The sequence below is a fragment of the Ranitomeya imitator genome, chromosome 4 (genome assembly GCF_032444005.1).
Source record: "Ranitomeya imitator isolate aRanImi1 chromosome 4, aRanImi1.pri, whole genome shotgun sequence".
Classification (NCBI taxonomy): domain Eukaryota; kingdom Metazoa; phylum Chordata; class Amphibia; order Anura; family Dendrobatidae; genus Ranitomeya; species Ranitomeya imitator.
This window is the reverse complement of record NC_091285.1, coordinates 469,075,473-469,088,354: the sequence shown is the minus strand read 5'-3', so window position 1 is coordinate 469,088,354 and position 12,882 is coordinate 469,075,473. Positions and strand designations below refer to the sequence as shown.

General features: G+C 42.0%; 1 protein-coding gene across 16 annotated transcripts in view; it reads left to right on the top strand.

The window, feature by feature from the left end:
* Positions 1-12,882, top strand: part of TJP1 (tight junction protein 1) — a 607,218-nt gene that overhangs the window by 534,282 nt on the left and 60,054 nt on the right. For all 16 annotated transcript variants that reach the window (XM_069765846.1, XM_069765847.1, XM_069765845.1 and 13 more), the window contains 3 exons: positions 2,053-2,221; positions 4,687-4,831; positions 10,187-10,329. In XM_069765846.1, the coding sequence (XP_069621947.1) occupies positions 2,053-2,221; positions 4,687-4,831; positions 10,187-10,329 (457 nt within the window). The remainder of the gene's footprint in view (positions 1-2,052; positions 2,222-4,686; positions 4,832-10,186; positions 10,330-12,882) is intronic.

Below are 12,882 nucleotides of genomic sequence, written 5' to 3'. Positions count from 1 at the left end.
CTCACTTGCTGGATTCCTTTTATTCATGGATGAAGGATGTGGACATAAAACTGCTGAGGTGGGACTTCGGTGTCCTGCCTTCATCAGGGGCTAAGATTTGTGATGCTGCATATCGCTCTACTGCATAGAAAGATTTGATGATTTCTTATCTATTTATTCTGTATTGTTTTGGCTGATGGCTTGAAGACTATTTTGGGAGTATGCGTTGTTGCATATTCTGTCCCAGAACGCAGTCATGTTGACACGATGTCCAATTTTTCACTCCTGGTCCGATAACCATAGATTTTTTTTGCATGATGGCTTCCTTAAGGTGGTGGCTGACGGCAGCCTAATCCTTCTGCTTGTTGAGAACAGCTTGGCATTTGGCCAACAGCTATACAGCGGTCTAAGTCGTGTAGACCCTTTTGTACTTTGCCTTTTGAGAAACTTTTCCTTTGTATGTCCCATACACATTCTAGTGGTCTGAGGTATGAGACTGCGATATGTGATAGGAGAAATTATTTCTATAAGAAATTTATCCTAAAGAGGTTGCTGGGCTCACTGGATGTTGTGATCCTGGCGCCACACCGCAAGCAGCGGCGGAACACACACGTGGATCTGAGGACGGCATTTTTTTCCTTTATATACCGAAGACCTCTTTCACACTTCCGTCGTCTGGCGGCCGTCACAATCCGTTGGCACTACGTATCGACGTATGCGTCAAAAATAGTGTAAAACGGATGCAACGGATCCAGTTTTTCTACGGATCCGCTAGACTGTTCCGTCGAAAAACTGGATCCGTTACATCCATCTTATCCGTTTTTTTTCCTGATGGATCTGTTTTCCGTACCTCCAAATGGGAGTCTCCCAAATGTGATTGGCTACTGGAATATAATGGAAACCTATATATTGAGTGTTTTAACACCCCATCTTTGAGGGGGTTTAGAGCAAGTGGCAGAAATGGAAGGCGTTCTAGCAAACATTGTGACCATCTATGCATCCATCCATCAGGCAGGTTGCTGTCAGGCTTCTTGCTTGTATGCTTCTTGCTGGCACATAGAGGAATGAAGCCACATGGCAGGTTTATATAGATTTGGGGCTGTCTGGCCAATTTGCTACTAAATTCTGATTTTGAGCATGCTCAGTGTAAAAAAGAAAAAAAAAAAAAAACCCGGAATCCTGCGCTGGATTCCGTCATGTGATGTACCACGACGGATCCTGCGTCCATTGGATTCCATTCTAGCCAATAACGTATGCCGCAGGATCCGTCATGGCACATTTTTCCGGCGCAGACAAAAACCGTTTCATTGTACGTTTTTCCAGACACGTCAACAAATTCCGATGGATCCAGCGCACGACGGACATACAAGTCTATGAGAAAAAACGCATCCTGCTGGCAAATTCGCAGGATCCGTTTTTTTCCACAAAACGACGCATTATGACCGAAAGTGAAAGACTGATGTGTGAAAGAGGCCCAACTCTGCCTGCAGATGTAGATTAACTGAAAGGAGAAAAAACCTTTCAAAGCATCTATCCAATTTTAACAAAATATTGATTTCCTGAGTGGGAAAGAAAGCAGCAAATGTACTTAAAAATTATACTATAAAACAATCTGTCCTCTTCTTCCATCGTGTGGAAGCCTTGGTGGTCCGCTTCTGGCCAATAAGTATGCCACATGACCACTGATACTAGGTATTAGAATAGTTGGATGTTGTTTTCTTTACAACTCTAATAAAATATCGTTTTTTAATTCCCAGACCACCCCTTAGATGAAAACATTTCATGCTGTTTATGGGCGTCTTTGTGTGCTGAATTCATACCAGAAGTGAAGGCTCTTTGCGATGCTTCTGTATATCTCAGAATAAACCAATTTAGACTAATAGATTTGAGAAATAATGTTCTGAAAGGCCGTCTGCAGCGGATGCCAGCAAGTCAGACAGCAGTCGTGCTTTGCTTGCAGGATTTTTACAGACCAAATAACTCTTTGTTAACTTGGAATATGTCACTCACTTATTTGAAAATAATTTACGCTAAGCATGAATGAACAGTAATCCCTCAATTGTTGTTTTCCAGATTAATGGCACTGTCACCGAAAACATGTCTTTGTCTGATGCAAAAACGTTGATAGAAAGGTCAAAGGGTAAATTAAAAATGGTTGTTCAAAGGGATGAGCGAGCAACTCTACTGAATGTTCCAGATCTAGATGACAGCCTTCATTCTGCAAATGCTTCAGAGAGAGACGGTATGGTGAAAAGCTGCCACTAATGCACTACTTGTTCTTTGTGTATCTTTCCTCTAGCATTACGTGGTTAGCTTTAAGGATTCTTCACATGTAATTTGCAGGTCTCCATATTTAAGCTGTGGATCAGACCATGCTGTTGGCCGCCTTTTGTGGAAACATTGCTTCCACTAATATTGGTGGCTCAGCAAGCACATCATGGAGGTCTCAGACTTGGTCCTTGGGACAATGTAAGGGCTAAAACTGTATTTGATGTCCCTTATTTCTGAATTGCAGTGGAGACGCTGCCACACGGTCATTTTAGATTAATGTCTGAAAACTGCTGAGTACGTATGTGTAGTCTCAGTATCTCCAGCTCACTCTGAGGAAGCTGATGACTCCCTTTGCAGCATCCTCTGTGTATGTGGGGGATGCACAAAGCATACAGGAGGCAGAGCCATGTGTGAGACGCTGAGGGCTGTGTAACGTACCATTTCAGCATTTGTTTATATATTGCCACCTCTGTTGGTTATTTACTAATGTGTGTACAATATGAGCATAAAAATAATTACCCATCACTGTCTTCTGCCATTTCCAGCACCGCTGCTCCGTTCCGTCTCCTTCTTCATGTAACCTTAGCTCTTTCTTGCAGGTTCCCACAGCCAACTTACTAATTCTCGCTACTGGGTTGACCACGTCCTCTCGTTAGTGCAGCTTTCTTCACAAACTGAGTAGGATTTCTGTCCGTACAATGGCCACTGATGGAGGAGCATGTGATCAGACCTGTCCATCAGTCTCCTCCTGTAGGAAAGCACTTCACGTGGGAAATCAGCCCATGGAGGAGCTGATGGACAGGTCTGGTAACGTGCTCCTCCTCCAGCAGCCATAAAATGGACAGAAGTATTGGTCACTTTCTGAGGAGAGCTGCATCAGCAAAATATAGTGGCAGACTTCTTTAAAGGGGTTGCCCACTACTCGGACAAAACCCTTTTTAATGCACATGTTTGCCCCCAGTAAGATAACCTTTATACTCTCCTCTGGTGCTGGCTGTGTCTTCGCTGGTTCTCCTTGGGATCCCTGCGGCAGATCAGCGCCTCATTGTCCCATCCAGCGAAAGTATGTGATTTTTCCAAAAGCAGGGAGTGTGAAGCCTGCGCTGATAGGCCACAGGGATCCCCAGTAGTGCCACTGTGGCATTTAACAGGTTAATAATCGCGGGTCTTGGCTGTAACACTACCATTACTTGAGTATGGGGTGGGCTCAAGCCCTGACTTCTCTTTATACACCCACTTCTGACATGTGCCATACAATGTTCGAATTGTACACACGTTCGTGATGGCTAAAGGAGATGGCAATAAAAAAGCAAAAAGCACTGGAGCGGTACTTTAATATACCCTTAGGGCCCAATTCATAAAGACCGGTCTTGATGACGTGGCGTGCTGGAGTCATGCGCTACTGATTAATGAACAGATACACGACTCTTCATGGATCTGGAGCCCTAGGCGAGTGGTGTGGCTAGAGTGAGATTTCCGGCATACGGCATGTCAGATTGCACCCCGTCCCACCCATTTCAGTGGGGAGAAACTGTCATAAAAACATTGAAAAAGTCTCAAAATGCAGGCTCTAAGTTGTGCCAAAATTTTACAATTTTTCATAGCTTTTACGTCAGAATTCTTGCATGAAAACTCTGATGAATTGAGCGATTTATGTCTTGCACAAAGGGACAAAGGAATCGCATAGCTGGCACGGGTCGCTGCCGATTGCCCAGTCTATATGCTACATTGGGTGTTAGCTGTCCAGTAGGAAACGCCAGTTTAAGCTGATGATTCCTTTTACTATTTATGTATTAAAATTTCAGAAGATTGGCAAGCATATCTATTGTGCAATTAAGTACTAGATGTATTTTCTCTGAAAAAATATTACATATCTATAGCTTAACGTGTAAAAAAAAAAAAAAATTGCTCAGATTAATAAAAAAAAAATAAAAAAATAAGAAGTATTACTTCAGGACGGAAATGATTTCACTGGGTCCATGATTGACCTGACGGCTATTTCTGCATGCACCGTTATGAAGGGTAGGGGGTCATATTAACATCAATAAATATTTATGATCTCTATCGGTTAATATTGGTGAGACATTCCCTTTAAGCATTCTAATGTGGAAAAAGATGGTTACTTTTATCATGTGCTTTCCGATTCCATTTCTGGCAGCCAGTCGGTGGGCTTAGCTGCTGCTGTGTGCATCGTTATCACTGCGGAGCTCAGTGATTGGCTATTGCGGTCACATCCGCTGTAGGGATGTCACTACTGCAGTCTGTCAGCGAAGATACCAGTTCTGGTCGCACTTGCTTACCAATAGGTTTCTGCGATCAGATTTACAAATGTTGACCTTTCTGAACACATTGTTTTGTAGTAATTGGACAAAGTTCAATGAATTTGAAAATTTTGCTCCTTTTCATTAAAAAGAACCTTTTTGTTTTATTGAACAGACATTTCAGAAATTCAGTCGCTGACATCAGATCATTCCAACCGTTCACATGACCGACCGCGCCGTAGCCGTTCACGGTCTCCTGATCAGAGATCGGAGCCTTCAGACCATTCCAGACATTCTCCACAACAGCACAGCAACAGCAGGTAATGGCTTCACTACGTTTTCTCCAGTTCTTGTTTCAGAGAGGGGAGCGACTTTTTCTCCCTTCACTAGCAAAGGATAATGTTTTATTAATCTGCGCAATAAAACAGTGGCTTCAGTAGGTAACAGGGGGTTGCTTTCTTTCACCTTGTGAGGTGAGTGGATGGCATTGGGTCATTACCAGCATGTGTTCTCTCCTGAGACAGAAATGAGTAGCGCCAGAACAACTCTTTTCAAAATCCGCTGGTTTGTGATGAGGACTGTAGTTAGTAATACGCTTTATGCAATGTGAACTGTAGATCTTTGTTTTAATTTATTAACAACCTGTAAATGCAAACCAGTAAGAAATCTTAGTTTCCTAGTTGGATGGTTTGTGTGGTCAGATTTGTGTCCTTTTATTCTTTTCCCGTATTTTCTTTGTAAGTGGAGTTTTGGTCTTCAGGTGTTGTTCATTTGCCAGCCTATTGTATCATTCTGTGCTACACCCATGGATAAAAACATGCCTGCTTTATCTTTCCAAACAGGCCTGTTCCCTGTTTACTCCGACAGACTAAAAATTGTTATCTTTTCTGCGACACGTTTCCTGTAATCATAGTTAATAAAGGACAACGTGGTTACAAGCTGTCTTTCCAGAATTATGGCATTGCAAACCTGGTATTATGGCTGACTGCTTGTGCAGTTGGGGCCAACACTATGAGGTAGTTGATGCGCAGCTCTGGTACCGTGGGAAAAGTTAATGATTAGTTAAGTGTAAATGCAAAATATGAGCTTTATTGTAGACTTATTGCACTACTTCTGTTGAACTACCATTTACATATTAACCCCTTAATCCCATATGACGTACTATCCCGTCAAGGTGACCTGGGACTTAATTCCCAGTGACAGGATAGTACGTCATACGCGATCGGGGGGAGCACGGCCGGGTGTCAGCTGACTATCGCAGCTGACATCCGGCACTATGTGCCAGGAGCGGTCACGGACCGCTCCCGGCACATTAACCCCCGGCACACCGCGATCAAACATGATCGCAGTGTTCCGGGGGCATAGGGAAGCATCGAGCAGGGAGGGGGCTCCCTGCGTGCTTCCCTGAGACGATCGGTACAAGGCGATGTGCTCACCTTGTACCGAGCGGCTCCTACCTGCAGGCCCCGGATCCAAAATGGCCACGGGGCTGCATCCGGGTCCTGCAGGGAGTACTTCCGGGTCCAGAGCAGGCTCTGGTAACCAAGCAGCAGGGCACGCCAGATCGCTGATCTGACACAGTGCTCTGCAAAGTGTCAGATCAGTGATCTGTCACTATAAACTGATGTCCCCCCTGGGACAAAGTAAAAAAAAAAAATTTTTTAGATGTGTAAAAAAAAAAAAAATCCTAAATAAAGAAAAAATATATATATATTGTTTCCATAAATACATTTCTTTATCTAAATAAAAATAAAATAAAAGTACACATATTTAGTATCGCCACGTCCGTAACGACCCGACCTATAAAACTGTCCCACTAGTTAACCCCTTCAGTGAACACCGTAAAAAAGAGGCAAAAAACAACGCTTTATTATCATACCGCCGAACAAAAAGTGGAAGAACATGCGATCAAAAAGACTGATATAAATAACCATGGTACCACGAAAAACGTCATCTTGTCCCGCAAATAACGAGCCGCCATACAGCATCATCAACAAAAAAAATAAAAGTTAGTCCTCAGAATAAAGCGATGCAACAATAATTTTTTGTATAAAATAGTTTTTATCGTATAAAAAAAGCCAAAACATAAAATATGATATAAATGAGGTATCGCTGTAAACGTACTGACCCGAAGAATAAAACTGCTTTATCCATTTTACCAAATGCGGAACGGTATAAACTCCCCCCACCCCCCCAAAAAAAAAAGAAAATAATGAATAGCTGGTTTTTGGTCATTCTTCACAAAAATCGGAATAAAAAGTGATCGAAAAAGGTCACGTGCCCGAAAATGTTACCAATAAAAACGTCAACTCGTCCCGCAAAAAACAAGACCTCACATGACTCTGTGGTCCAAAATATGAAAAAATTATAGCTCTCAAAATGTGGTAACGTAAAAAATATTTTTTTGCAATAAAAAGCGTCTTTTAGTGTGTGACTGCTGCCAATCATAAAAAATCTGCTCGAAAACCTGCTATGAAAGTAAATCAAACCCCCCTTCATCACCCCCTTAGTTAAAGAAACATAAAACAAATTTAAAAAATTTATTTATTTCCATTTTCCCGTTAGGGTTCGGGTTGGGGCTAAAGTTGGGGTTGGGGTTACATTTATGGTTGGGATTGGGGTTAGGGGTGTGTTTGGATTAGGGTTTCAGTTATAATTGGGGGGTTTCCACTGTTTAGGCACATCAGGGGCTCTCCAAACGCGACATTGCGTCCGATCTCAATTCCAGCCAATTCTGCGTTGAAAAAGTAAAACAGTGCTTCTTCCCTTCCGAGCTCTCCCGTGCGCCCAAACAGGGGTGGTGTATCTGTGTACTCAGAACAAATGGCGCAACAACTTTTGGGGTCCAATTTCTTCTCTTACCCTTGGCAAAATAAAACAAATTGGAGCTGAAGTAAATTTTTTGTGAAATAAAGTTAAAATGTTAATTTTTTCTAAAAACATTCCAAAAATTCCTGTAAAACACCTAAAGGGTTAATAAACTTCTTGAATGTGGTTTTGAGCACCTTGAGGGGTGCAGTTTTTAGAATGGTGTCACACTTGGTTATTTTCTGTCATATAGACCCCTCAAAATGACTTCAAATGTAATGTGGTCCCTAAAAAAATATTGGTGTTGTAAAAATTAGAAATTGCTGGTCAACATTTAAGTCACTATTTTTGGTTCCAAAATTGTGCTGATTTAAAGTAGACATGTGGGAAATTTTACTTATTAATTATTTTACATAACATATCTCTGTGATTTAAGGGCATAAAAATTCCAATTTCGCCAAATTTCCGTTTTTTTTTTTTCCACAAATAACTTGTGTTTATGTCGAAGAAATTTTACCACTATCATGAAGTACAATAGGTCACGAGAAAACAATGTCAGAATCACCGGGATCCGTTGAAGCGTACCAGAGTTATAACCTCACAAAGGGACAGTGGTCAGAATTGTAATAATTGGCCTGGTCATTAACGTGCAAACCACCCTTGGGGCTTAAGGGGTTAAGTATGTAGAGCTGTAGTGTTTAAAAAAAAAAAAAAAAAAAAAAGGCAATGTTAAATTCCAATTCCAGTCACCTTTCAGGGCTGATACACTGCGTTCTATAATGCTGTATATCTGCCACCAACCCGAAGTGTAAGAGAAGAAATCTAACTTTTATTATACTCCCCTTCGGGGCGGTCCGGTCCAATGGGCGTCATTCTTCTTGGTCCGGCGCCTCCCTTCTACTTGCGATGCCGCCCTTCTTCTTCCTTGTGGACCAAGACCAGCGACGCCCCACTGGTGAGTATAATAAGTTATTTTTCTTCTCTTACAGGTCAGGTTAGTGGCAGATATACAGCAATATAGAATGCTGTATATCAGCTCTGAAAAGTGATGGCTGTAACTCTTATTGGCCAAAACTGGTGACCGGTTCCCTTTAAGCAGACAGCTACTTTCTCTGCCATCTGATGCAGTGTGTGGCTTGCCTAAAGTTCATTATGTATAATAATAATAATAATAATAATAATAATAATAATAATAATAATTTTTTGGCTGGACAATAAATTATGTGACAGTTTCTCCAAATAGATTGAGATTTCCCCAGATTTGGAATACATATAGAAACTGACTTTAATTTAGTTATCCTCCAGGCATTAGTTAAGGATTTTTGTAATATACTTTGATATCTTATTTTGCTTCCTTCTCTCCCAAACACTAATTTGCTGTGCTTGTCAGCGGTCAATGTGTTAAATCCACAGTATTTCAATTTATGCTGCAGATTTTCACTGCTAGCCACCACACTTTCTGGGCAAAATTCACAGTAGATTTAACCAATGAATTTTGTCCTTTTAATTGTCTTAACACACCTACAGCATTGATTGATCTGTGTAATCTCCTATTTGATAAGGGCAATGTTAAAGGTACCTTCACACTAAACGATATCGCTAGCGATCCGTGACGTTGCAGTGTCCTGGCTAGCGATATCGTTCAGTTTGACACGCAGCAGCGATCAGAATCCTGCTGTGATGTCTTTGGTCAGGGCTAGAAGGCCAGAACTTTATTTGGTCGCTGGCTCTCCCGCTGACATTGCTGAATCGGCGTGTGTGACACCGATTCAGCGATGTCTTCACTGGTAACCAGGGTAAACATTGGGTTACTAAGCGCAGGGCCGTGCTTAGTAACCCGATGTTTACCCTGGTTACCAGCGTAAAAGTAAAAAAAAAACCAAACACTACATACTTACCTTCCGCTGTCTGTCCCTCGGCGCTCTGCTTCTCTGCCCTGTGTAAGCACAGCGGCCGAAAAGCAGAGCGGTGACGTCACCGCTGTGCTTACACAGGGCAGAGAAGCAGAGCGCCGAGGGACAGACAGCGGAAGGTAAGTATGTAGTGTTTGTTTTTTTTTACTTTTACGCTGGTAACCAGGGTAAACAACGGGTTACTAAGCGCGGCCCTGCGCTTAGTAACCCGATGTTTACCCTGGTTACTGGCATCGTTGGTCGCTGGAGAGCTGTCTGTGTGACAGCTCTCCAGCGACCAAACAACGACGCTGCAGCGATCCGGATCGTTGTCGGTATCGCTGCAGCGTCCCGGATCGTTGTCGGTATCGCTGCAGCGTCGCTTAGTGTGACGGTACCTTAACACCTAGTTGTTAATTTATTAATTCACTTCTGGGAGAACAGATGTATCTGAACTGGGGTTGTTATTGACCTGACACTGAAATTCTAGTGTGGTTGTATCTTCATAAACTGTTATTTGTAGAGAAAAAAATGTTTGTGCTGCTTACTATTAAATGATCTTACTCTGATTCTGTGCAGTAGACTGTAACGGAGATAACATTCCTTATCAGTTACCTATTTTATAGTTGTCCTAAAACTTGTGATTTCATTGCTTTTGTTTTTTTCTTTAAGAAAGAGAATCTGTTCCAGTGATATTAATTCATTTTATTAAAGAGGTTGTCCACTACTAGGACAACCCCTTATTAATCTGCATTTTTTTGCCACTATCAAAATTAAAATCATGTGAAGATATCTGCAAGAAGTTTGTATGTTCTCCCCGTGTTCGTGTGGGTTTCCTCTCAGTCTCCGAATCGCACTGATAAGGAATCTAGATTGTGAGCCCCAGTGGTGACAGTGATGATGTCTGTGAAGTGCTGTGGAAATTAATGGCGCTAAATAAGCAAGTAAAATATGTGATTTATCTTCTTTACGTAGCACGCGGAGTAGGGAGGATGAAAGGGTGTCCAAGCCCGGTGCTGTATCTACACCTGTGAAGAATATAAATAGTGCAACCCTCCCCAAAACCGCAGAAGAACCTTTGCAGGACAGAGCCGAGAAGCAGACTCCTCCTCTTCCAGGTATCTGTTTTACTCTTAATATTTCCTTCTTTACTGTTAGTTACTGCCGTAATGGCGCCTGTGGTTGGAAGAAGTACAAAGAGATGGAGCATATGGGGACCTTTTGGATATGAGAGCTGTTCACAACTTCACGTACATGTACGTCAGAAGTTGCGTCCCGGCCTGTGATGCGGGCTCACGCTCAGCCTTAACCTCTTACCTTGCATGATGGCTAATTTTATTTTAAGACTATCAAGTGCCTTTAATAGCTCTGGAACTTGTCTCGGACAGCGGAATTTAGCAGGTGTGGAAAAAAATAGTAAAGTTCAAATCACCCCCCTTTTGCCTTATTAAAGCTAAAAAATACACATTTGGTACCACTACCTTCATAGAAGTCCAATCTATCAAAATACAAAGTAAATTATTCCGATTAGTAAATGGCATAATGAAAAAACATCAAATCACAATAATGCTCTATTTTTTTGGCCACTGTAACATTGCAATAAAATACAGTAAAAAGTGATCAAAACCCCAACATCGTATTGGTAAAGACTAGTGATGAGCGAGTATACTCGTTACTCGAGATTTCCCGAGCACGCTCAGGTGTCCTCCGAGTATTTGTTAGTGTTCGGAGATTTAGTTTTCATCGCCGCAGCTGAATGATTTACATCTGTTAGCCAGCATAAGTACATGTGGGGGTTGCCTGGTTGCTAGGGAATCCCCACATGTAATCAAGCAGACTAATAGCTGTAAATCATTCAGCTGAGGTGAAGAAAACTAAATCTCCGAGCGCTAACAAATACTCGGAGGACCCCCGAGCATGCTCAGGAAATCTTGAGTAACGAGTATATTCCCTCATCCCTAGTAAAGACGTCAGCCCAGGGCGCAAGAAGTTGGCTTTCGCACAGCCCGAAAAATGAATGTTACAGGTCTTGGAAAATGATGACAAAAGCAAGCATTATTTTTCTTTCAAATTTCCAGATTTTTTTTCCGCCACTTCAAAAAACAAACAAAAAAACTAGTCATGTTTGGTATCTGCATACTCATACTCACCTGGAGAATCATATTGCCTGGCCAGTTTTGCCATTATAGAGAACATAGTAAGCAAAAAAAAAAAGGGAATTGCACTTTTTTTTGTAACACCCTTGGATTTTTTCCCCACTTTCCAGTGCATCACATGATAAAATTAATAGTGTAATTCAAAAGAACTACTCATCCCTCAACAAAAACAAGCCCTAGTACAGCAATCTGGATGGAAAATTTAAAAAGTTATTGGACTTGGAAGAAGGGGATGAAAATTACCCAGGAATGAAAGGGTTAATGAGCGTTTCTTTGAGCCGGGAAGCATTACTGCTTTTAAGGACTTTGTTGGTCACGACTAAGGCCGATTTTATAGCACATTGATGGCCTCCACTAGACGGTAGTAAATAAGTGCAACTTGCCCCCTTTTCTGTGGTTTTTCATTCTGCAATGGATGTTTTTCTCACCAGCTATGCCTCCTGCCATGCAGTTTATCTAACAAGCCCATTCTAAGTTTAGCTGTGTTTTAATAACCTGTACAGATTGTTTGTAAATGATTCTGTACGAGTAAATAAATTCAATATTTTACTTCCATGTAGGAAGGAAAGGGAAGGGTGGGACAAATGAAACGGAAAAGCAATTTATTCTCCGCTAGACACCTAGTGCCCAGTAAATATCTACTAATCCTGTAGGTTCAGTTCTCCAGCACCTACACGGAGTCATTTTACTGTAGTTAGGACATCATGGGATTGAAGCTTTGTCTGTCAGCTGTTAGCATTTCATCTTGGATCTTTTAAATGGTACTGTCAAAGTGTGGGCTTATGGTTAAATTTGTTTTCATCCTTTTTTTTTTTTTTAATCTCCAGTGAGTGATGCAGGTTAGACTGATAGCGGGTTTGGCTGACATTAGTCGAAGAGCTCCTTCTCACTTGCGAGCAACTCAGATGAGTCTCGCATGGTTGAAACCAGGCTCTGCACTCGGCACTCAGATCGGAGCGTGCGACCGCATAGGAAAACATGCAGCCGCACACTTCGCTCCTCTGTGCCGACAGCAGCGCCGGAGTATTGCTGTGCGAGACTCATCCGAATCTCTCACAAGTGAGAAGGAGCCCTAATGTGTATAATGGCTAGCTCACACTTTCCTGACAACTGATGTTGGGAGGGGGGAGAGCAATCCAGCTTTCTGAACTTCAGTGGCCGATCTTTTTTTGTTCTACCTGGAGATGAGCATCTGCCACGTGATTCTGTCAGCGTTTCTCTTACATAGAGGAGAGAAGCACTCTGCCAAGCCGTGGAGTCCTGTGGGGGGTGCTAGAAACAAAGGCTGTTGGCTGAAAGAACGTTTGGCTTACAGCAATCTAATTTGTATAAGAACCTTTAATGTATACATCAGTTGTATGGGCCAAATGTATTGTGAAGCCAGTGTAAGGTTCTTAAAAGATTTTTATGGCTTTCCTTAGGGATGTTGCTATCACTTTATGATCTGTCTCAGTCCGACCTCTTAAAACCCCACTGAGAATGAAAGGATCACCACTTTGATTCAGCCAAAGCTCT